Source organism: Lolium rigidum, chromosome 7, assembly GCF_022539505.1.
Source record: "Lolium rigidum isolate FL_2022 chromosome 7, APGP_CSIRO_Lrig_0.1, whole genome shotgun sequence".
NCBI lineage: Eukaryota > Viridiplantae > Streptophyta > Magnoliopsida > Poales > Poaceae > Lolium > Lolium rigidum.
This window is the reverse complement of record NC_061514.1, coordinates 51,980,732-51,982,277: the sequence shown is the minus strand read 5'-3', so window position 1 is coordinate 51,982,277 and position 1,546 is coordinate 51,980,732. Positions and strand designations below refer to the sequence as shown.

The 1,546-nt window shown below is 43.2% G+C and overlaps 1 protein-coding gene across 1 annotated transcript; it reads right to left on the bottom strand.

The window, feature by feature from the left end:
* LOC124671348 lies at positions 1 to 1,277 on the bottom strand. The gene is made up of 4 exons (XM_047207730.1): positions 1,143 to 1,277; positions 396 to 468; positions 222 to 277; positions 1 to 127 (listed from the first exon to the last, which is right to left on the bottom strand). Exons 1-4 carry the CDS (start codon positions 1,199 to 1,201, stop codon positions 1 to 3), a joined length of 315 nt encoding a protein of 104 aa, XP_047063686.1. The 5' UTR covers positions 1,202 to 1,277.
* Between the last annotated feature and the right edge of the window lie 269 nt (positions 1,278 to 1,546).

Genomic DNA, 1,546 nt, shown 5'->3' with positions numbered 1-1,546 from the left:
TCACAACGCTGAATGTTCTTCGTTGGTTACACCGTATTCTTCGACAAGCTTCGTCAAAAGCACCATAAGATCGACAAACGCGCTGAATGATGCTCGCAGAAATCGGGCCTCTATAGCTTCAAAACGCCTGAGTTCACAAATGTGAAGGATTAAATCATTACACGAAACGCAGAAACGAAAATAAGATCCTCAGAAAACAAAAATGATGTGGATTTACTCACACAACAAGCTTGCCACCAGAAACAGTCATCTCCCTCCTGACCTTATCTGGCTGCAACTGCCACACAGAGCACACCAAATAGAATTTTTGACAAACATGGCACAAACAAAGAGGGCATAGAGGAAGCTCATGGAAGTAGGATACATGCTTAAACCTAGAAAATCAGCCTCTTTACCTCTGTGTCAACAGCTAACGTCTTGTAAACAATGAAAGCATGGTCTTCAGATCCATAATCAACTTCAAAGTTGCTGCCAAAAAAAAAAAAGGTTGTGTTACTGCACTGCACTGTAGAATTCTCCAGAAACCATTAATACCATAAGTGCAAAGAAGTGCAGCATTTGCATCAACTATTGCTGGATCTATCTATTACACAATACTGTATGTAAATAGCATCACAAAAAGATCAACACATCATCACACGCTGCTAAGAATGGCACATATGCCGTAGTTTTCTGTGACGACACTATTATCGATCATTATTGCACCTGATTTACTTACCATCTCCATGCTCAAGAAAAAAACAAAAACTATGACTAAGATCGGTAGTTGTATATCATATGTAATCAGATGAGATACCCCCGTTGGTATTACCCTTCAAAACGTACAGTGAATTAAAAGCACTTTATCCAACATAACACGTGTAGCACGTGATCAGGGTGGATCTCGCAAGTTCCGCCTGAAACGAGCGCTAGCTTCTTTCAGGCAATCCGTCGAACACAAAGCAAGTGGAAGAAACATCCACGACTCTAAGAGGTGGCAATCGCACAGCAGCCAGCAATCAGCGGATCGAATTTTCCGAACAAGTAGGTTACGAAACAGAAGAACTGACCACGACTTATAAGCTGTTCTGACACACACACAAAAATCTGGCTACACACGCAAGACATCAGCCGGTGGGAGATGGGAGTGAGAGGGGGGTTACCAGGTGAAGTCCCAGCCAGAGGAGGGAGACGAGGAGGCTGGGGCCGTGGCAGCAGCCATCGTTGCCGCAGAGAGGACAGCTTCGTACGGCGGCAGGCTGCCTGGGACGCGAGAGCCGTTCAGGGGACGGCGGCGCTCGGTGTTTCTTGCCGGAAATCCTATACACCGACCAGGTCGGTGCCTACCAGGCACCGCACACCCTGGTCGGGTATTGGGCCTGGCCCAGTTTCACTATTTTTCTTTATTTTTTTCGTTTTCTGTTTTGTTTCTGTTTCTGTTTTTTTCTTTTTTCTTTTTTTCTTTTTTCTTTTTTGTTTCCTTTTATTTTCTTGTCTGTTTATTTTTATTTTTGTTCAAAACCGAAAAAGTTCAAATTTGAAAATAGTTCAAATTCGAAAAAATTCA